Source organism: Nasonia vitripennis (assembly GCF_009193385.2).
Source record: "Nasonia vitripennis strain AsymCx chromosome 3 unlocalized genomic scaffold, Nvit_psr_1.1 chr3_random0004, whole genome shotgun sequence".
NCBI classification, from domain to species: Eukaryota; Metazoa; Arthropoda; class Insecta; order Hymenoptera; family Pteromalidae; genus Nasonia; species Nasonia vitripennis.
In genome coordinates this window covers 333,839-352,992 of record NW_022279623.1, presented here as the reverse complement: position 1 = coordinate 352,992, position 19,154 = coordinate 333,839, and the positions used below count along the sequence as shown (strand labels likewise).

General features: G+C 36.0%; 4 protein-coding genes across 11 annotated transcripts; 2 read left to right on the top strand and 2 right to left on the bottom strand.

Moving 5' to 3' along the window:
• Positions 1 to 189: 189 nt before the first annotated feature.
• LOC100118368 (alcohol dehydrogenase class-3) lies at positions 190 to 4,452 on the bottom strand. Its single transcript, XM_008210770.4, has 8 exons — positions 4,170 to 4,452; positions 2,064 to 3,965; positions 1,569 to 1,812; positions 1,280 to 1,500; positions 980 to 1,196; positions 781 to 911; positions 434 to 708; positions 190 to 344 (listed from the first exon to the last, which is right to left on the bottom strand). The coding sequence occupies exons 2-8, from the start codon at positions 2,082 to 2,084 to the stop codon at positions 320 to 322; spliced, it is 1,134 nt and encodes a 377-aa protein (XP_008208992.1). The 5' UTR covers positions 2,085 to 3,965; positions 4,170 to 4,452; the 3' UTR covers positions 190 to 319.
• A 122-nt stretch (positions 4,453 to 4,574) lies between these two features.
• On the top strand, positions 4,575 to 11,975 carry LOC100120324 (DDB1- and CUL4-associated factor 6). 5 transcript variants are annotated; one of them, XM_008210776.3, is made up of 16 exons: positions 4,576 to 4,781; positions 5,358 to 5,471; positions 5,571 to 5,725; positions 6,184 to 6,301; positions 6,389 to 6,567; positions 6,647 to 6,782; positions 6,871 to 7,031; positions 7,110 to 7,281; positions 7,358 to 7,952; positions 8,024 to 8,133; positions 8,212 to 8,310; positions 8,384 to 8,441; positions 8,511 to 8,648; positions 9,323 to 9,584; positions 10,416 to 10,521; positions 10,785 to 11,975. In XM_008210776.3, the coding sequence occupies exons 2-16, from the start codon at positions 5,381 to 5,383 to the stop codon at positions 10,823 to 10,825; spliced, it is 2,421 nt and encodes an 806-aa protein (XP_008208998.1). In that variant the 5' UTR covers positions 4,576 to 4,781; positions 5,358 to 5,380; the 3' UTR covers positions 10,826 to 11,975. The 5 variants fall into 5 exon arrangements, with proteins under 5 accessions (XP_008208995.1, XP_008208998.1, XP_001603976.2 ...); XM_008210773.3 differs by having other exon boundaries at positions 4,575 to 5,471; positions 8,215 to 8,310; positions 10,785 to 11,966; XM_001603926.5 differs by having other exon boundaries at positions 4,576 to 5,471.
• An 836-nt stretch (positions 11,976 to 12,811) lies between these two features.
• Positions 12,812 to 17,601, top strand: LOC100677901 (poly(U)-specific endoribonuclease homolog). Of its 3 annotated transcripts, none has more exons than XM_003424270.5 (8): positions 12,812 to 13,074; positions 13,697 to 13,843; positions 14,668 to 14,751; positions 15,030 to 15,161; positions 15,261 to 16,121; positions 16,214 to 16,478; positions 16,563 to 16,980; positions 17,089 to 17,601. In XM_003424270.5, exons 1-8 carry the CDS (start codon positions 13,029 to 13,031, stop codon positions 17,320 to 17,322), a joined length of 2,187 nt encoding a protein of 728 aa, XP_003424318.1. In that variant the 5' UTR covers positions 12,812 to 13,028; the 3' UTR covers positions 17,323 to 17,601. The 3 variants fall into 3 exon arrangements, with proteins under 3 accessions (XP_003424318.1, XP_031781549.1, XP_032457640.1); XM_032601749.1 differs by having other exon boundaries at positions 12,976 to 13,592; XM_031925689.2 differs by lacking the exon at positions 14,668 to 14,751 and having other exon boundaries at positions 12,873 to 13,074.
• A 98-nt stretch (positions 17,602 to 17,699) lies between these two features.
• Positions 17,700 to 19,014, bottom strand: LOC100677937 (replication protein A 70 kDa DNA-binding subunit-like). 2 transcript variants are annotated; one of them, XM_003424271.4, is made up of 4 exons: positions 18,676 to 19,014; positions 18,538 to 18,588; positions 18,186 to 18,394; positions 17,700 to 18,066 (listed from the first exon to the last, which is right to left on the bottom strand). In XM_003424271.4, exons 2-4 carry the CDS (start codon positions 18,580 to 18,582, stop codon positions 17,934 to 17,936), a joined length of 387 nt encoding a protein of 128 aa, XP_003424319.1. In that variant the 5' UTR covers positions 18,583 to 18,588; positions 18,676 to 19,014; the 3' UTR covers positions 17,700 to 17,933. The 2 variants fall into 2 exon arrangements, with proteins under 2 accessions (XP_003424319.1, XP_031781556.1); XM_031925696.2 differs by lacking the exons at positions 18,538 to 18,588; positions 18,676 to 19,014 and having other exon boundaries at positions 17,865 to 18,066; positions 18,186 to 18,517.
• Between the last annotated feature and the right edge of the window lie 140 nt (positions 19,015 to 19,154).

Sequence of the window (19,154 nt, the reverse complement as noted above, 5' to 3'; positions counted from 1 at the left end):
ACAATCTTTCTTACATCACTGGTGTATTAGATTAGCAAAACAAAGTTCAAAAGGTTATCAAATGGAATGTCAGAATTTGTGATTGTGATAATTATATAACGCAAAAAGCACTATGTCATTAATTTAAAATTCAATCGGCCAAAATTCAGACCTCAATATAAGCATATTCAGTAAAAGCAATAATAGTATATAATATATCAAAAAATATTTATTATAAATGTAATCGATAATATTAATAATATTTAATACAGCATTCATATGCAAAAATATTTAATAAAAAATCTCCAAATTTACCCGGGTTTGGGATGTTGTGCATTCATTAGTAATGTAAAACTGCTCTCAAGCTGAAAGACCAAAAATATTATCATATTACCTTTGTCATAAATATTATAATGTTTAAAATCTCTATAATTATCTAATTGAAGAAATTTACCACTTTCCAGAATGCAAAAGTTCAAAACCTTCATTGATTTTGTCAAAAGGCAAGTTGTGAGTAATGAATTCATCTAAAATCAGTTTTTTTGTCATGTATTCATGTACAAGTTGAGGGACACTGTCCTTTGACTTCCATCCTCCAAAGGCAGTTCCCTTCCATGTTCGGCCAGTAACCAGCTGGAATGGACGTGTACTAATTTCCTGACCCGCGGCAGCTACTCCAACAATGACAGACACACCCCAACCCTTGTGGCATGACTCAAGAGCAGCTCTCTGAAATTTTCGTATATATAAAAAGTTAGAATTTATTGACATGAAAAAAATCACTGCTACGTTTATGCTTACCATTGTATGGACGTTACCAACACATTCAAAGGTAAAATCTAGTCCTCCATCAGTCATTTCAATGAGCACATCTTGAATCGGTCTGGTATGATCCTTTGGATTGACAAACTCGGTGCATCCAAAAGCTTTGGCTGGATATAATTTTCAAGATTAACTCATTTATGAATTTTATATTAGTTTTATACAACATTATCTGTACCTTTCTCAAATTTAGCTGGATTAATATCAACACCAATAATTCTAGAAGCTCCAGCAGTTTTACAACCTAAAGCTACTGCCAAACCAACAGCTCCTAATCCCCAAATAGCACAGGTGCTTCCTGGCTCTACTTTTGCAGTATTTAAGGCAGCTCCATAGCCAGTCGATACACCACAACCCAATAGGCACACTTTGTCCAAGGGAGCAGATGGGTCAATCTATTTAAAAATGCAATATTTATATAAAGTTAGTCTTAACTTATTTACAAAGAAATATTATATGTACCCATTTAAGTCAATACCTTGGCTAGCGCAATTTCAGCAACTACAGTATACTCAGAGAATGTGGAGCACCCCATAAAGTGGTACAAAGTTTGCCCATTGCATGTAAAACGTGAAGTACCATCAGGCATTATTCCCTTGCCCTGGGTCATCCTAATTTTACTGCACACATTGGTTTTTGGTGATCTACAAAACTTGCAGTCACGGCACTGGGGAACATACAGTGGAATGACATGGTCACCTGAATAAATTATGATTCATTTATCAATTTGATTTAAATTTTGAAAATAAGAAAAATCAACTCCAAACCTGGCTTAAATTCTGTAACATCGTCTCCAACACTTTCGACTATTCCAGCTCCTTCATGTCCTAAAACACATGGAAAAAGTCCTTCGGGATCTAAGCCATCAAGAGTGTAGGCATCAGTGTGACACAGTGCAACAGCATTAATTTTAACTCTAACTTCATGAGCTTTTGGTGGAGCTACCTCAATGACTTCCAGTGTCAGCGGTTTCTTTGCCTCCCATGCAACTGCAGCACGGCACTTGATAACCTGATATTGAGATTTTCTATTGTGAATTTACAGGAAATTCCAAGTTTGATAACAGGTATCAAAGGAGTTAAATAGTTTCATTCTGCTTCTTATAGAATCAATAATTTCAAACCAACAAGTGGAAATTTAATGAAACAAATGGTTTCTATTTCGAATTTCGCAGAATTCGCACAAGCATAATACAACTTAATTTACTTAACGATTTAAATATTTAACCTATTTATAAATAAATAAATTAAGAGTGAATTCACCTTGCCGGTCGTGTCTGCCATTGAAGAAAGTTGAAAGTTTTACAGAACAAATTGAAAGCAGCCTCAAAATAGACAATCGAGAATATAAATGCTGCGGGAATGAAGTTTGCTAATAAACGAGTCGTCTCACGCTCGCATCTAGACTGATGAAGGTCAAATGCTTAAGTATTAATCTTTCGCTTTATCGGCATACAAATTATCGTCGCCAACACTGCTGCACGCGGAGCGCGAGATAGCCGGTGGGGTGTTATCCCCACTATTTTATATAATTATTGTATATATCCATATAGGTGCGCGTATATGTATGCAATCCCTATTAATTCCCTATCCCTATCTCCCTATATAAAAAAGTCATGACCGGATGAAGTGAAGCCAAGAATGCGTCGTCAATATGATTGGCTCATGTAGTGCGCATGCGTCAAAAGTATCGTTAGAATTTTTTGATTTGCTTTTGATTTCTGAAATTGATTCTAATATTAAAAATGTAATATAATACTATAATACATATCAAATTATAATTTGTGTATTTATAATATTCTATTGTAAATATTATTATTGTTACAAAAAGAAACATGATGTGAACGTTGACACGAACTGAGTTGAGACATAACCTTAAAATTTTAAAAGGAAGTTGACGATGAAACCGTGGCAATTTTGAAATTTATATGAGCGCGAAATGAATCATATATTGTACAGTTTGATATATTTACGTGATAGAAAACAAATATTAAAAATATCAACCAAGCATTTATATTTCATTTAATAAGCTAATGAATTAATAGTCTACTACAATATAAAGAAAAAGTACGCCAAGTCTAGTACCATATAAAGAAAAAGCAAGTCATCTTGTCATTTGGAGAATAATCTACATTACCATTATTATTTATCTATTTATTTATTTACTTATACAAACTGTAATGGTATAGAAAAAGAATATTAATCGTTGATTATAATAGCATAAAAATGACAAAGTCCATAATTTCAATGTGCATAATCGTGCAGTTATTTTGTAATTAAATTTGATAATTTCAATAAATTAAAATATGAATTGTGGCTGTGCAGGAAAAATTTGTAAATAAAAATATATATGTTAAATAATTTGTAAATCAACAGTTTATTTACAATTGATATATATTTTTTTATTATTATTTCCATATTAGAAGTCCTCAACAAGATTTAAGAGTCTCACTTTTTTTACTTTTTTTCTTTAATTTGGTTGTTGAAATCTTTACAAAAGTTATAAAATGAGCAGCAAAATAGCCAAGCAAAGCACCCACTATGCAAGGTATAGGCCAAGCTTGCCATGGTCGATCCCAGTCTAATGGTAGGACAAAGGCACTGAGCCATGTGCCTAATAGAACAGCCTTTATATTTAACTTAACAGCATCTACAAACGCTCCGCTAATCAGGAGTTGCGAGCCAGTGAATAAAGCTAACGCATTATCGATCCCTAGGTGTAAACTTGCTGGAGCTAGTGTAAGAGCTGTCAAAGTAAGAGAAAGCATCGATGTCTCTTCATGGTGAGTCAGCAAGGGTGCTCCGAATAATACTATAGCAATGTAATAAATAATGGTTATTCCAACTATGGCTAATACAAACTTTAGGCTATCTTTTACACTTTTGCTTAAAGTTTTCTTAGTTTTGGTCGAATGACTTGCTTCTAGCTTTCCTACAGGTAAGTGGTCGGTTTGCAAACTTGTAAATGACAATTTTATAAGTTCAGCAAAGACTAGCGTTGATAATATTGAAATGAACTTATACTTTCCAAGTTCATACAAATTATCACTAAAGTGCATATAGATTAATATTCCTGCAAAATAAATGCATGTGATTGAACAGTGGAAAAGTAATACTTTGTGGTCCTGAAGATTGTCCACGCCCATTTTTATCATCTATATTGACCTGTAAGCATAAAAATGCATAATTATTTTATGGAAATTTACAGATAACGAATAAATTTACTACAAAATACATGAACGTTTTTCAATGTGAGATAAAAAACATCTTTATCTGTATACAGCTGTTACATTGTAAAGTTTGCAATCTTTCAGCGATAAATAAATAAATAGTAGTAAACCAAATCGGAAAATGGGGAAAAAAACTTACTTTGTCAATTGTCAGAAGTCCCATAATTAGAAATCATCAGTGTGGATCACAAAATACAACGCCGTCGATGGAAGCTGTACATTACGAACTTGCATAGCAAAACAATCCAGTCAAACCATGAAAAAACCATGTATCTCTGCAAATGTTTTAGAAACTCTCCTATTAGACACTTTTAGAAACATCCAAGAAGCTGCTCTTACTGGCGCAGTCTCTTCAATGAAATCCAACCTCTTCTCCCCCATAGCGACGACTGCGATATTGTTTACTTCATCAAAATTCAACATTACCAACAAGTGGTAAGTATAGACTTAGTACTTATAAGCCAACGCACATTACCGACTGAAGCCCGAAAAAATATCGCACAAGCCAGTGGCCACTGGCCACTAACAGCGATACCAAAATATATAAGTAAAAAAATCGTCAGCTGACAGTCATTAGTATTGTATAAATTACTCGATGATGCACGTGGGTCGTGGTGCATAGATTTTCTTGACAAAGGCGAAAGGCCGAACCGTACCCGCGACCGTCAACGGCTTTCTCCGAAGTCTGATCTCCGCTCTGGAGATAATACGGAGAACCCTGCGGACTGCTGAGAGATTATTTCGCGCAATTGTCTGTATACGTGTTATATAGGTTATATACATATACAGTCTTGCCTCTCGGTGACCTCAGTGCTTTCGGCTCAGCTGTTCTCGAACATCTTAAGTCGTTGTCATCTAAATAACACACGCAGTGCGGAAAATACACACGAGAGAGAGAGAGAGAGAGAGAGAGAGAGAGAGACTCGCGAGACGAAAGTGTGCATTAGTTATTATTCATCACGGTGCGCGCGTTCGCGGATTTCTAAGCCGACGAGAAAGAGAGAGACAGAGAACAGAGTTATTTATTTTTAGTTATGCGCCGCGCTTACTCCTCAATGGCGAGCACGATCATGATCGTCGTCAATTCGACGAGTCGTCGCTGCGTAGCGAAATGCCGCTGCTCCTCCGACTACTAGTGCGATTCCACACAATAAGGCCGAGAGAGCAGGGCACGACGTGATTATATATCTATCCCTCTGTACCGTCTGTGAGGCTCTGTCGTCCCTTTACAAGATTCACACTGCCTGCCTTGTCTTCTTTTTACCTTTTCTCCCCGCGAGAGATTTTCCTGGTTGAATCGTCGACTATTTTTATTGTATGTACCCAGCTTCCATCAGACCGTGCGAAAAGATGCGGAGGAACAAGCCCAACGTCTTTCACGATATCTACAACCAGCCCTACAGCAACGACACGAGGATCAAGCTTTATAACAGCAGCAAATGTGAGTATCTCTCTGCGCTTGACACATTTTCCCCACTTCATCTCTTGTGCTTTGACTTGCTATTTGCTAGAAATAATTTTCTCATCTTCATCTTTGCAGCAAGCCTCCAGCTGATACAGCGTATGTCACTCTTAAAAAGACTCAATGTGCACTACGGCTGTGTCAACTCTATTTGCTGGAACAATACTGGAGATTTGATTCTGTCTGGCAGCGATGATCAACACTTGGTACTCACCAATGCCTACAATTATCAGGTATATCTGGATCTGTAATGCTTTGTCGATCCTACATTAAGCTTTTCTTTGCCTTGGTCAAATCTTAAAATGGATCTCAATGACCTGAGTGTTTGACCTTGCACTTTATCTGTTTGAAATCACCTCATGCTTCAAGTTTAGATGTCGTCTGAGACCAAGCTATTTTTATCTTTTCAATGTTCATGGCTCTTTGTGGACTCACTGTCCAATGAAATTGCATTATACGATGATGCACTACTTACTGTGATTAAAAGAGCATGGGTAGATTCAATTTTGGAACTGTAAAGATTATTTCATAAAGGCTTCTTTGAAAGAAAAATTCAATCTTCACATTTGTTTACCTGTTTCTTTTATTATACAATCAATTAGTGATACCTTTATCTATAAGTTAAAGCTATTTTTAATCATGCTTTACATTTATTCTTAAATTAACATACACAAATCTTACATATGTTTAGGTACTCTCGGATTATAAAACTAGTCATCGGGCAAATATTTTTAGTGCCAAATTCTTGCCCAATAATGGAGACCATCGTATTGTCTCTTGTAGTGGTGATGGCATAATTTTATACACAGGTGATTAAATATTCTCTTTATCCACTGATTTTTTAAAATATTTAATAAAATTAATAAATATAATAATTTAAAATGGTTCTGTTGCAGATTTAATGAGAAAGACAGAAACATTTCATAATCAATTTACATGCCATAGTGGAACAACTTATGAGATCGCTACAGTTCCTTGTGAATCACACAGTTTTTTAAGTTGTGGAGAAGATGGAACTGTCAGGTGGTTTGACTTGCGTGTCAAAGACAAATGCAATGCTCCTAGATGCAAAGAGGTAAAATTGACTTTTATATTTTGATACATTTGTGAATTTTACTTAATTTTTTTTCATAAATTACTTATTTATTTTTTAGGATGTCTTGATCTCTTGTCAGAGAGCTGTAACAGCAATATCTGTTAATCCTGTTTTACCTAACCAAGTAGCAATAGGATGTTCTGATAGCACTGTGAGAACTTTTGACAGAAGAATGCTTGGAACACCAGCTACAGGTATTTTAATTTTTTTCTTGCGCAAATATTAATAAAATATATATCTATTGTATAAGATAAAGAAATTTAAAAATCATGCTTTGTTCAGGATGGATAGAAAATGGAGCTAGTGCAAAACCATTGTACAGTTTCACTGTACCAGAATTCGAAGGAAATTCGTACAGAATCACGTCATTGAGTTATAGCCCTGATGGCCAAGATGTTCTTGTTAGTTATAGCAGTGATCATCTTTATTTATTCAGTATGAAGGTATGTACATACCTGTACTTATTGATCCATGCTTACTGTTTGTCTCTTCTGTCACTAATTTGAAATGTTTAATCCAAGGAACAAGGCAGTACTCAATTAAAGAAAGAAACTGCAAGTGGAAAGGGCAAGGGAAAGAGATATCCCCTCCGATCTCCACAACCCGTTCGCCGTTTGAGATTACGTGGGGATTGGTCAGATACTGGGCCAGATGCCCGGCCCGAAAGAGAAGGAGGTCGAAGAAATGGAACAGGTAGCAAATATTTTTTTAAGTGCAATTTTACAACTATGAATCATAACTTATAATTTGCCTTTTCCTCTTCCTCTAGAAATCGCGCAAGCTAGACCAGTTTTACACACTTCTTTGATGCAAAGGATGACAGAAGTATTAAGCAGAATGCTCAATGATCCAGCCACAAGGGCTGCTCTAAGTGGCGGTGGTGAAGATAGTTTCGAAGGTGTTATAGATCAGTCAGGAGAAACCAATCAACAGAATAACGACAGTACTACTGACACGAATGAAGAAAGAAGTCGTAACATTGATGAAAGAGAACTCAATTCTACAATCAATGATTCAGCAAGTGCTAACGAAATAGATATTTCTGCTGCAGCGAATGTAGAAAGTGATCAATTGATGCTTAATGAGTCTTTAGCCCAAGCAGCTTCTGCATCAGAAGTTCCACCTGTCGATGAAAGACTTGAGTCTGAATCGCACGTTCCTATGGAAATTGAATCTAGTCATTCAGAAGAGAGAATAAGTCCTGAACAATCATTTACAACTCATAACGTATCTCCAATGGAAGCTATTGATGAACAAAGTTCAAGTGGAGAAGCTTCTAATGTTGAAAGTAGCCACAATAGTAATAGTATGATGGAAAATTTGCAAGATAGACTGACTACTATGAGAGATGGTTTCCTTGAAAGGTCAATATAATAATAATAATAATAGTATTTAATATTTAAGATCACTAATTCAGCTGTAAAAATTTGTTTAGACATGGAAGTGAACCAGCTGTCAAACTTACCTATTCTGATAAGGGTTCCACAAGTGCCACAATTTCTCTTGGAGTTGCTGATGAAGTTACAAGAGATGGTTATCATCCTGGTAATAGTTTATTCTTGTTAAGCAAATGCTTACTCATGACAATAAATTATGTTACAAACAATACTTATTCTTTTTCAGCAGCAGAAGCATCTGGAGGACATTCAAGCAGCAGTTTTTCTGATCCTGGTCCAAGCAATTCTCGTTCTAAACCAACTACATACAGTACTACTCAGGAAGGTAAAAATGATGGTTCAATAGTTTTATTTTAAAAATAATTTTTTTTATTATAATTCATGTCTTTATTTTTTAGCCACTGACGAGGATGTTTATAACGATAGTGATGATGAAGATATAGATTCAGATAGACGGTACGTATTATCATTTTATGAGTATTGTTTCTTTAGTGTTTTATTAATTGCATTATTATTTTAATGTAGAATGGTGAATCCCATTGAGACGGAAATGGACGAAGCAATAGAAAATGCTCGCGCAGCTCAAGGCCTAGAAAGTTTCGATGAGAGCTGTCTATCAGATTTGCGTGTAAAGCAAAAATATATGGGTCATCGCAATGCCAGGTGGGATTCTACTATGTTGTTTTTTTCCTATAGCTAATTTATAGTGAGTATATTGAGTTAATTTTATGAAACTTGCTTTAGTTTTTATGCAATCTCAAACAAGAGTTGGATATTTTGAGTTTCATAAAATTAACTTCTGTAGATATTGTACCCGAATTAACGTTTTCCCCTAGATACAAAGCTGTAACTTTGTTATGTGACTTCCCTGACCCGAATAACTCATTATAATCAAGGTCCAAGAAGCAAACAATCAAATCAATGTTTTTTTTATCTCCTGGTTAGAAAATTTATTTGGGTTTAGAAAACTCAATGTGCAATGAAATAATCAGTCTTTTATGCCAACATTGACTTTGAATTTTCAAAAAGAAAAGAATATTCTATCCAGGTTCCTCGTTTATCAGTCTTAACATTGACTAAATCTTGTCGAGCACCAGTCCATCCAGGACGAGATGGTAACACACGCACAAAACTGCATTCAATTATCAAAGGTGATGTCCTGTTCTGTGTGAGAAAGATTCTTGTACTCTAAAACAATTCTTACCTCGATTGTCAAAAACAACATCCCCTCGTGTCTAATGAAAAATAAGCGAAGCCTCTGAAGTGGACAGCTGGGCTGTTAATATCGGCCCGTACAATATTCTCATATCTTGCCCTTGCTTCGTGTGTGACTCTAGTTTCTTTAGGACAATGATCAAGGAGGCAAATTTCTGGGGCAACGACTTTGTCATGTCAGGCAGTGACTGTGGCCACGTCTTCGTCTGGGAACGCGAAACAGCGAAACTCTGCATGTTACTCGAGGCAGACCAACACGTCGTCAACTGCCTCCAGCCACATCCGTTTTTGCCGATGCTCGCTACTTCGGGTATTGACTACGACGTCAAGCTCTGGGCGCCGATCAACGAGGACTCCAGTTTTGATGAGAAGTTTGCTGACGATGTAAGTTGCATGGTTTCATTTTCTATCGATTATGCAACGAAATTTTGCATTATATTGTGCGAAAGTGAAGATTACAAATTAACAAATTAGAATGCACTCGAAATTCTCACGAAACAATTATATTTACATGAAAACATAAAAATGTTGTATACAACTATGCACTTTGCATTTGAGGATGTGTCGTGTCAATTAAATTAATATTATACTAATTTAATACACGTTTTGTATGGTATAAATACTGCAGCAAGATCGCCAAAATAATGCCGCCGGCTAAGTGATGATTATGACAACAAGCGTTTTTATCGTGCAGTTTAAAATTGATTGTAAATTTAGACACCAGGCGACGATAAATGGAGACGAAAATATTTTACTTTAAAATTAAACTACGAAAACATAATTATGAATTAAAGTATAAATATATTTTTAAGCGATGCTAATAACTAATATATTTCATATCACGTGCTGAATTATATTTTATTGTGATTAAATATTATATTTTACACTTTGGCTAGCTCTATTTCCGAATTTATTACCGCATTTCCTACTCGTTAACGATAACGAGATTTTCTTGGCGTTTACTTTGTTGGAGACGAAAATAAATGACGGCTCGTATTATATTGTAGAACCAGACAATTATGTAATAAGTATAAAAATTAAAACGTTAAGTATATATCGTTTTCATACACTTTTGTTTTTTTCACTCTTACGGAGATTTTGTATTAGATTTTTTATCTAATATCATTTTGGTCAAATCTGTTTAATTGTAAAAATTGTAAAAAAATGTAATTTATTTGAACTGTTAAAGATTGCAGAAATTAATTTAATTTTCAGCTGAAGAAAAGAAATGCAGTAATGTTAGAAGAAACCAAAGACACCATCACTGTGCCAGCAGTATTCATGATCAGGATGTTGGCATGTCTTAATCAAATAAGAAGAGGTAATATAGTTTTGAATACTATTTTAAATTGAATTAAATTTTGACACATTGTCTTAAACAAAAGAATACGCGAAAGAATATAATACTTTGACTTTGACTCAATTTTTGCTCTTAGACGTGAGTACGAGTAGTTATCAACATTAATTTTAAAAAAGCTACATTTATTTGATCAATATTATCTATTTTAATTTTATTTCTATGTTATTAAAATTTTTATCAAAGAAATGTTATTGTTATTTTTACATTTAACTTATTTATTTCAGGTCGAGGTCGGAATAGGAGACGAAGTGGTGATGATGAGTGAATATAAACATTTTCAAATAGTCATGTTTTATCATTCATCAACTGATTATTATTGGCCACGGGGATGAACTAATCGTTAATATACTTTTTTTTTGTTGACGTTTGAAGAAGGAAATTAAAATTTGCAATTTGTATGCGAAAAATTTAAAGGTATGAATTGAATGGATGCAGAATACGTAATGTGATAATTTCATGAAGAAATGCGGCTAATAGAATCAATCTGTTAATGAAAAAATATTTAAAAATCAAAACATTTTATATCTAATATAAGTGTGATGATTTATATGCATTTGTTTTTTTTGTCGTTAATGCATTCATGAATTATATTTATGAACCATATCCAATTGTAAACACATTATCACATCACCGTGTGTGCGATGTTATATTATATACAAAAAATTGTGATTCAAGTTTTTCCTAATTTATTATTTAGAAATATTTGTCAGTGTTGCAACAAAATTTGCCAGTCTATTTTTATGAATTAAAAGGAGTACGAGTTTTTAAAAATATATGTCACTGATCCGCATTGTCTTTAAAGGGAAATATCAACAGTTAGCTTATTTGTTTTTTATATAAAATGTAAGTACTTTTCAAATAAAACACTAAATTATTACATCGAATTAGTAAATTTTAAAGATTCAATTGTTATTATATAGAAAAATGGCATAAACGTCAATTAAATTAAAATATTAAAATTTATTTTTTGATAAAATGTGATAAGGGTGTAAGAACAGACTTTCGACTCTCGGCTCTAGCTATATATTTTTACGAAATAAATCATGTATAGATATTGTGTTTGAAAGTAATCGAGCGTGATACAGATTTGTAATATCTAGAATATGTTGATTTTTGAAATGTTGTATAAGTATTTTTGAATTACAAAACTTTTGATTTTTGTATTATATAGGCTGTAAAATAAAATTCTCTGAGGTACATTCACGCGTTAAACTTGCAATATACAGAAAACACTGAGTGAAGGTTCACGTTAGTGTAACAATCAGCCTTTTCAACAATGCCGATTTGAATCAACGTAGCATTAGAAGTGTATTGGTTAAAAATAAATTCAAATTTCACAAATATTTAAGACCATGCAATGTAAATAGTGAATTGATTAATTAAGAAATAAAAAGTAATTTTTACTACATTGTAAATTGTTGGATTAACTTTATTTTCATAGCTTTTGGCCGGATCGTTCAAGGTATCAAGATTTTCCCTCTGATACACATTTGAGTTTATCATTCGTATTTCTTTTTTAAACTGCAGGGGATATTTTTTCTTGTAATTTATCATTCGGAAAAATGTAACTTTTTATAATAACTTTATAAATAAATTTTTAGTCTGAAATAGGATTGTATTTGTGGATTTAGCTTTATACAATTGGCTAATGACCAACAGAATTGTTTTTCTCCAAAGACATAAACGAGCAGTATACATAACTATATCGTCACGTGGGAATTCCGCTTGAAATTGTAACATTTAGAACAAAACGTATTTTCATTTCTAGGATTTTCCGCTCCAGACAATATAAGTAGCTTTTTCATAAATTACAGTAATGATTAATCGTTTCATCCCGGTTTTTATGTTCGAAGATATTAGAAAACGATGGATTACTAATAAATGCTGCGATACCGAATAACTTGCACGAGACGATGGTACCTCGTCAATCAATTTCACACAAGTATATCTCGATTTTTTACCGCAGCTGTATCGTATTCAAACAATATTGTAATTTCGTTGAATAAGTCAGACTGAGTCATAGACACAGAGTTTAAGGGCCTTTATCATGAACAAATATCTTTCGTAATTTGGAGTAACGTAGCATGATTTAAATACGCAAAGCGAATAACCGTATTGAAGCGCTGTAACATACACCTCGATTGATCATGGCAAATACAGTGCGCAGATAATATATTAATTGAAAATGAACGAGATGCGTACACATATACATATACCCGCATCGCTTTGACCTCTTGGTACCGAGTATACTCCGCCGCAGTATCGCGGGGAAAACACGCTCTCACAAGAAATCCCGAATACGCGCGTGGAGACATACGCCGGACTTTCGCAGTGGCTCCGCTACTGTATAGCCAGCGATAGCGAGAGAAAAAGGCTTATATAAATATTGCCGATCATCGGTCTCGATATTAGTTGTTTCTCGCTCGTCGTTCGGCGCGCTTGTGGATGCTGCGCGTCTTCTGAGCAAAATGCAGTTTCGCGCGCTTAAACTTTTTGTTTTTGTGCTTGTGCTATGTAAGTGATTACTTTTTTGTATCGTTTGCCTATTGTATTTGTCTGGCAAACAATGCTGTGGCAGCTTTTTTTTATAAATCTGCATGTTTTATCGATTTGAATAATGCGATTTCGTGGATTTGGAACTGTGGTTTATATTTCCGATTCGTAAGTGATAAATCAGCAGTGGTATAGACTGTTATATATTTGTTTGAAGAATTCGAAAGAAAATGAGTCACATCTTCGTGGATTTTATTTATACTTAGTGATGCAGTAAATCGTTACTGGGAACTGTTCAGAATGTGTTGTTATCTTCTATGCAGATTTTTAGCAGTTTATCTTGTAGAGCTTTAGCGTATTTTTCAAGCATATTATTCCTGTTTTGAAGATTCAACGATTTTGTATATCATATAGTTTCTTTTGGAGACAGAATTTACAGTTCGTATGTGAAAATAACAAAAGATGTTCAGGAATTGGACTCATAAAAAGCCAAGGTCGGATATGTTAAAATGCGATTCCTTTCACTTTCGTTCTTATGTGTGCGTAAACTAGTAACAATTTACACGTTTTTCATTGCGAGAAGATATTGATTGCGTTTTGAAAAAAAAAATAATTTGTTTGTATTTAAACAATAAACCTACAGGTGGTGCAAGTGCAGGGAAATTTTCATCCGGTAGAAGAACATCTGGCGGATATAAAAGTGGTGGCGGCTTCTCAAGGGGAGGAAGCGGTAGCTCGTGGAAGGGAGGTGGTAGCACATTTAAGACCGGAACCGTCAGTAAACCTAGTGGTAAGTAAACATTTTCAGTTTTCATTTATTTGTTTTGGCTGTATTGTTTTTAGAACTACCTTTAGAATTATTACGATCCCCATATCAAGAGCTCGGGAATTTCGTAAATTATCATTGGGTTTTCTTAATCTATTAGATGATATATAACGACTATATATAAAAATAACTCGAGATCTTCGTAATTATAATTCCAAGATTTGCGTAAGGTCAAAAGTAAGACGTAGGAGCTGATACTCGGAATATCTCTGCAGCGGCGCGTCGTACTAGAAGTTCTAAATGGTGGAAATAATAGTCTGACGTTTTATCTGCGTCTAATTTATTAATGCTTCTATGCAACTATCGGCTAGGAAGACGATTCCAGTAATCAATGAGATAAAAATTGCTCAATTCTCGTCATTGCTACGCGATATCATTAAACACTTTTTTTACTCTACATCAGAGCACGTGTAAGTTTATCTTGTATTTTAAAAAGAACTCAAACAGCTCGCCATCCATTTCATGTCAAGGTTTGTGTTTATTTTTTAAAGAAACAAAGCTGTGACACAAAATGTCCATCGAGTAGTGGCCAAGAAAATACAAGTTATATGTTTTCGTGCCCTTATAAGTATGAAGGCTTGACGCGCATCGATCTCTTGAAAACTCGCGAATCGCGATGCATGTACAAAAGAAGCGAATCAGGTCGGGACCTTGGTCCATTTAAGGAAAAAAAATATATATATATATATTTCATTAATTCAAAGTTTCGAAGAACATTCAAAGATATATATATATATATATATATATATATATATATATACACACACACATATATTCATCATCATCAGGTACTTCGTATGGCACTTCTTACGGCAATAAGCATTCGACACAGGACTTTTTGCACCATGAATCCAGGCCTGCCTCAACTACAGGTACTTATATTACACTTTTTTTTTTTCAAATAACACCTACACATATTTTACATTTTCAAAGGCGGCACGATAACGTTTTTACCATATGCATGCACTTATCAGTTATCAAATCATTGTAATAATAAACGCGCAATGCACGCGAGTATCTTTACAAAATTGAATATGTGAAGCAGCAACTTTCTCGAATATACTCTATAATTATTATAATGCCGTTGTTGATCCACGCTGTTATGCATTCAAATTACATAATATGAACCAAAATATGTTGATTATTCCAGTTAATAAAGCGTCTGCTCCACCATTATCGACGACCAACACTCATCACATGTCTCAGCACACGCCGATAAACAACAAGCCATTGATCCACGAGAACCATCAACAGTCGAGCGGCGGGCAATTGCACTCCGACCGTAAGTTATTGACAATTATAGTTTAACCGCAGATGCTGAGATGCTGTAGCTATTATTGCGATTTTTCAAAGCTAATTATACTATCTCGGCTTATTACAGCTTACTCTCGTCAACCAGCCACGAATCCCCACATCCACAATTCCCCGGGATACTCCCCTACCGGTGGCAACAATTTTGGTGGAAGCAATGTTCACTCGCAAGCTCCATACCCCACGGGCCATTCTGGCAATGTCTACGGCGGCATTCCACCGCCACCCGGCGGGATCTCCGTTCCCAAAACTTCAGCTCCGTACCCTATAGGCGTTCCTAACCATCCGCACCCCAACCCCAATATAGGCAGCTCCTCCTACCCCTCGTCGAACTTGCCCATCCATCCTTCGACTCACACCCAACTGAACAACGCTGGACCGCCCCCGCCCTACCATCAGCAATACCCCGGCCCGCAGTATCAGCCCCATCCCCCACCCTACCAGCAGCATGCCTCGTCGTACCCGCACTATAGCCCGCCGCAGTACCAGCCCCACCCCCCGCCCTACCAGCCCGCCACGGTCGCCTTCGTACCCGGTCGCACCGTTTACGTCGACAGCGGCAAGAGTAGCAGACCTGGAATAGGTTCCATCATCGCCGGGGGAGTCGCCGGTGGTGTCGCCGCTGGTGCTACCAACGCTATCGTCGATCACGCCATCAGCAGTATCTTCAGGCCCAGCTCGAGCCACATCCACACTTACCCCAGTGCCCCCGTGGTTGGAACGCCAACCGTCACCCATACGACTAACAATTACTACTACGGCTCTGGGCCCGACAACAACGCCGGGGCTTCACCGTCGTATAACAACAACAACAATCAGCCGCAAGTGGTCGGACAACCTCCACAGACAACGTACGGAGGCCAGTCGTCAGGGCCACAGAGCGGCAACGGCAATTTCAATAACGCTCAGCCCAGCCTTGGCAATCCGAGCGGTAACGTGCATCATTCCTATTTAACTGTGATACTACGCATTATGTCGAACGAAATTTTTGTTAATATTCGGTTTCATTGTTATTCTATACAGGCGTTACAACTGGCGGAAATAACGACGGTAGAGCCGCCGACCCTTCGGTGAACAGTAACGGCGTCGTTAGTAGGACACCCGAAGGTCAACCGGCTCCTGCTCCAGTTGATCCTAATTTCATCTCGGACGAGGATTTGATGAAGTTCACCGAGGAGCTGTTCGACAAGCAAGAGACAAACTTGGGCCAGTACATCGAAGAACTGAACCTTCAGAAACGTGTCACCAACAGTGGCCAAGAGACCGTTCCCGATGAAGCTCCCGAACCGTGAGTATACAGCTACAATATCTTTTGCCGATTATTAATTGAAATTGGCGATAAAAACGTTTATAATTCTTATAACCTTTTCAGACTATTCAAAATCAAACCCGAGCTCTGGGAGAAGCCAACCGTGAAAACTCTTAGGGCTCTGTACGACAACTACCAACGCGATGGAACGAAACCGGAGGTCCTGACTGACGAGAGAAGAAATGAAGAAGCGGCTTTCCTCGATGAGGTCGTGAAGACTCCCGTGATGAGCAAGGCGCTGGAATGGCTGGTTAACCACAAGTTCGTCGAATCCGACAACTTCGAACAAAAAGCAGTTCTCAGACGTACGTGGTTCGCTAACTTCGACAACACTTCATCTGGATTCGAGCGAATTTTCCTGTCGGAGAAGTTTGGCGACTCCGGTGTCGTTGGAATGCAGAACTGGATCTACTTCGCTCACCTTGAGGCTCAAAACGGTGTCAACTATCTGGGATACGTCGATCAGTTGAACCTGAGTGGAGTGAGTACATTGCACATTTGACCTTTTGGCTTTTCATGATAATTTTCATACATACGCGAGACAAAAGCAACATTCGCTTATAACTCGAATTCTAATTCCAATTTGCAGAAAGGCCTGCTATTAAAGTTGAACTACAAGACCGACGGCTTCACCATCCAAAACGCAACCATCTTTGTGGGAACTTCGCCCGAGCTGGAATTGGCGCTTTACACCATCTGCTACCACGCGAGGTCCAACAACTGGTGTCCCATATCGCTTGGCGGGGCTAAATTCTTCATTCTAACGCATTCCTTCCAATACCACAAAACTGAATTGATTGATCTAGGATTCCCCGCTTTCTAGAGTGTACGTCGATGTCTTTGTTACATCGTCTGTTCTATATTCTGCGAGATGAATACACTGTAATACGTTTATAATTTTTTACGATACTCGTTTGCAATATGAGTTTTGATCCTCCTCATCGGGATAAAGTCAATATTATCTGAACGAAAACGTTATTTACAACATACGACACATACATTACTCTAGTAAAAAAATCTTTACTGTTTGATCTGTATAAAATATGACAATCGTTTATATGTTTTTTCACAATAAAAGAAATACAAGTTTGTGAAGTGTAATGCAATGCGCTGAATTTTTTTTCCATAAATCAAACATGCTCCCTCAGTATAGCATATTAATTATGGAGAAGGCGCTATTGTATGCATAAAATATCAAAATATTTTTAATAATTTTTTATTCTTTAAATTACAAAAGTATAAAAAACAGCGGTATCAGGAAAATAATTATTTTTCGTGAATGCATATCGTTACGGTTTATGCGCCAGAATACACTTTATGTACATACATAATCTTTTTCGCATGTTATCACTTTGCATTCAAACTATATACCGTATATTAATACTTGCAATTAAATTACAATGCGCTTTTAAAATTAAAATACGAAAAAAAAATCTATAAATTAATCATTGATATCGAAAAATTGAAATTGTTCTTATCAATAAAGGCGACATCGACGCTGCCTAAAACTTTTTTCACTTCGTGTCCTGGTGCTAATACATCTGAATTTAATATAACCATTACTGACCTGAAACGTAAGTTTGCATTTTACTAATTATATCTATTCGTAATATATTATAAACTAATAAATGAGGCGCAATAATCGCAGTAGTATTAATAATGTTTATGTCTGATAATAATACTAACTTCGTTTGACCATTGACTTTTATGTGCGTGATCACATAATTTTTAATCTTCAGAATGCTGTATTCAGTTAGAAAATTTGAATGCACTAAGAAATTTAAGGGTGTGCCTAACATTACAAACGAGTTGTAAGTTCGTCCATCAGAGAGTTTTAATCTGAATCTATCTTTGTCTTCTGCTAAATATGCGAAGTTCGTGATCTTTTTTAACGCCTGTTGTATTGAAACAGAAGTAAACGTAATACTTTTATAATTGATTCTATTTATACACATTATTGTGTCACCTATAGCGAGTAAGTTTAAAACATCGAATGCTGAAATAAAGACGAATATGTAAAAAAACATGAAATACTTACGAGCACTTGTAAAATAGGCTCGAATTCAATTTCTTCGCCATTCATCACTTTCTGAAAAAAATCGTATCCCTCACATTTAGTTTCGAATTGTGAAATTCAAGATGTTTAAAAAATTAAACAAAATTGACTGCTCCTTACCTCTAGAAAACCCTCTGACAATGGATAATACGATATTGTCGTTATAATAGTCAAAACGATCCACGCACTGTATACAAAATACCTATTCGTTACAATAGGTAATACAGATAAACAATCGTGCAAAAATCACAAAACTCAGATAAGAAATTCTCTACATCAACAAATTGAATCCTTCTGCAATTGCAAACAACGTAAAATGTAGTTTACGCCATACAAAACTGTGATATTCCTAAGTAAACTGATCACGAATAAGCCACTGTGTTGGATGACAATAACACACGCGGTTTAACAGAACATATAACACATATTCATATAGTCGAGTCGTCCAAACGGTGCGCGTATTAACACGATACAAGCTTCCCGCAAAGACGCCAATTCCTTGAATTGCTATATATAATGCGTGTATGCAGTGCCGTTGTGTAATAGGTAGTATCCGACACTGCTGACAGGCGTAAACTCGCCCTTTTAACTTTACGCAT